Here is a 1,695-nt window from a genome sequence, read left to right on the forward strand (position 1 = left end):
TTTTGCAGCGGGTTAAGCCGCTCCAAGCAATGCTGCTTCTTCTTCACTCTCTCCCGCCCTTTCTCTCAACTGCTGCTATATTGGTGATGAAGAAGCAGCATTGCAGCGCTCTCGGTCTACCACCACGCACACAAGACATACTCTCACTATCGATTGCTACTAATTGTAAGTTAATATTTTGATTATAAAAAAAGAAGAATATGAAAGATAATTGGATTCTTCTTCTTATTATTCCTTTTCGCTATTCTTTATAGCTAATATTTAAAAACTAGTAGGCCATCTAAACTCATACTGGTCAAGTACATAAATTCAATTTCATTATCGTCGTAAAATTCTACATAGTTTGACAAAATTTTTAAGTGAAAATTTCATTTAAAAAGCTAGAAAACCAAATTTTATTATTATGGGTACTCCAGTGCGTAAGTGCAAAAAAAAGCGCAAAGCTAAGAAGAAGCCAGCCTACAAATGCCAGAAGGTGGCCAGGTTGACCTGTAATGGCTATCTGAACTTCCTGCGTGAATTCAAGAAAAAATGTTGCGGCCTTTCGCCACAGGAAATGGTCCGTAGAGGAGCACGGGCATGGAATGAGTTAACTTGCGAAGAAAAAGAGAAGTACAAGCAAATGGTAAGAAATAGTAAATCCTAAAAGTTAGTCTATGTTTATTTGTTACCTTGTACCTTTCTGTGCAGTACTTCAAACAAAAATCAAAGTCATCGAATAAGAAGAAAAGTGGTCAATCGTGTCGATGTTCACATTCTCTTGACATTGATGCATTCGTGTTTCCATAATTTGATGTAAATTTAAAGTTAAAATTTATAATTAGTTTTCAAAATTCATTGTTTGCCAAATGTGAGTCAATCCAATCTTGTAATCAACAAAAAGGATCACCAAATATAGAAAGTTGATAAAGTTAAAGTTCGAAGTGTATTCCAATTCCAATTCTTAGTGAATTAAAAAGCCGCGAAATCGATTGGGCATGACCAAAACCACAAAAACTACTTCCAAGACTGCATTGCGAATATTGTCCCTTGATGATTTTTGGTAGGCTTATGGGGCAGCAGCAACAAGGAAATGAACAAACACATAAGGTAAGGTTAGAGGTGTGGCTATTTACGCTTGTGGTTGAGCCAAAGTAGTTAGGAGACAATTTTCACACCCGCACACACTTACACCGAGAAGGACACAGAAACACGCCAAAGAAGCCTACAAATGCATAAATAACCTGCACACATTTGGCTTGGTCCTGAATGCAAATATGCGATAATAAAGTAAATACACAAGTTCGGCAGATTTCTCCCATTTTGACCGCAAAAGCAGGCAGCTAGTCCGGCCACAGTGAGCTCTACAGCAAGTGGACAGCCCATTTAACAAGATAGTGCAATTTCTTTCAACATTGGATATTCACTGTACTTTTTGCATGATGGCTTGCAGCGTATTGAACATGAAGTGCCTGGCAAACTGTGCACAAGGCTATGATTGCAAAACGCAAGTGCAATTACCTGGCCTGTAGGGTAGACACAAATACTCATGCACATGCACATAAGACACACACACACACATCCCAGAGCCCGGAGCCTGCTGGTGGCCCAGCTAACAGATTGGCGCTGGTAAGTAGGCAACGATAATGGCATAAATTCAATGAATAAACATAAACGCGACAAGGAGATATCATTACACTGAGCGAAACTGCAATT

At 38.9% G+C, this 1,695-nt stretch overlaps 1 protein-coding gene across 1 annotated transcript; it reads left to right on the forward strand.

Moving 5' to 3' along the window:
- The first annotated feature begins 306 nt into the window (after nt 1-306).
- On the forward strand, nt 307-916 carry LOC111519205 (protamine-like protein 99C). The gene is made up of 2 exons (XM_023178768.2): nt 307-625; nt 691-916. Exons 1-2 carry the CDS (start codon nt 404-406, stop codon nt 787-789), a joined length of 321 nt encoding a protein of 106 aa, XP_023034536.1. The 5' UTR covers nt 307-403; the 3' UTR covers nt 790-916.
- Nucleotides 917-1,695: the final 779 nt, after the last annotated feature.

Source organism: Drosophila willistoni, chromosome 3R, assembly GCF_018902025.1.
Source record: "Drosophila willistoni isolate 14030-0811.24 chromosome 3R, UCI_dwil_1.1, whole genome shotgun sequence".
In the NCBI taxonomy this organism is placed as follows: domain Eukaryota; kingdom Metazoa; phylum Arthropoda; class Insecta; order Diptera; family Drosophilidae; genus Drosophila; species Drosophila willistoni.

What these genes read in the sequence shown, in the direction of transcription:
- LOC111519205 (XM_023178768.2), top strand. Translation starts at nt 404, where the DNA reads ATGGGTACTCCAGTGCGTAAGTGCAAAAAAAAGCGCAAAGCTAAGAAG. An exon ending in AAGAGAAGTACAAGCAAATG is followed by an intron (nt 626 to 690) that starts GTAAGAAATAGT and finishes CTTTCTGTGCAG; the next exon opens with TACTTCAAACAAAAATCAAA.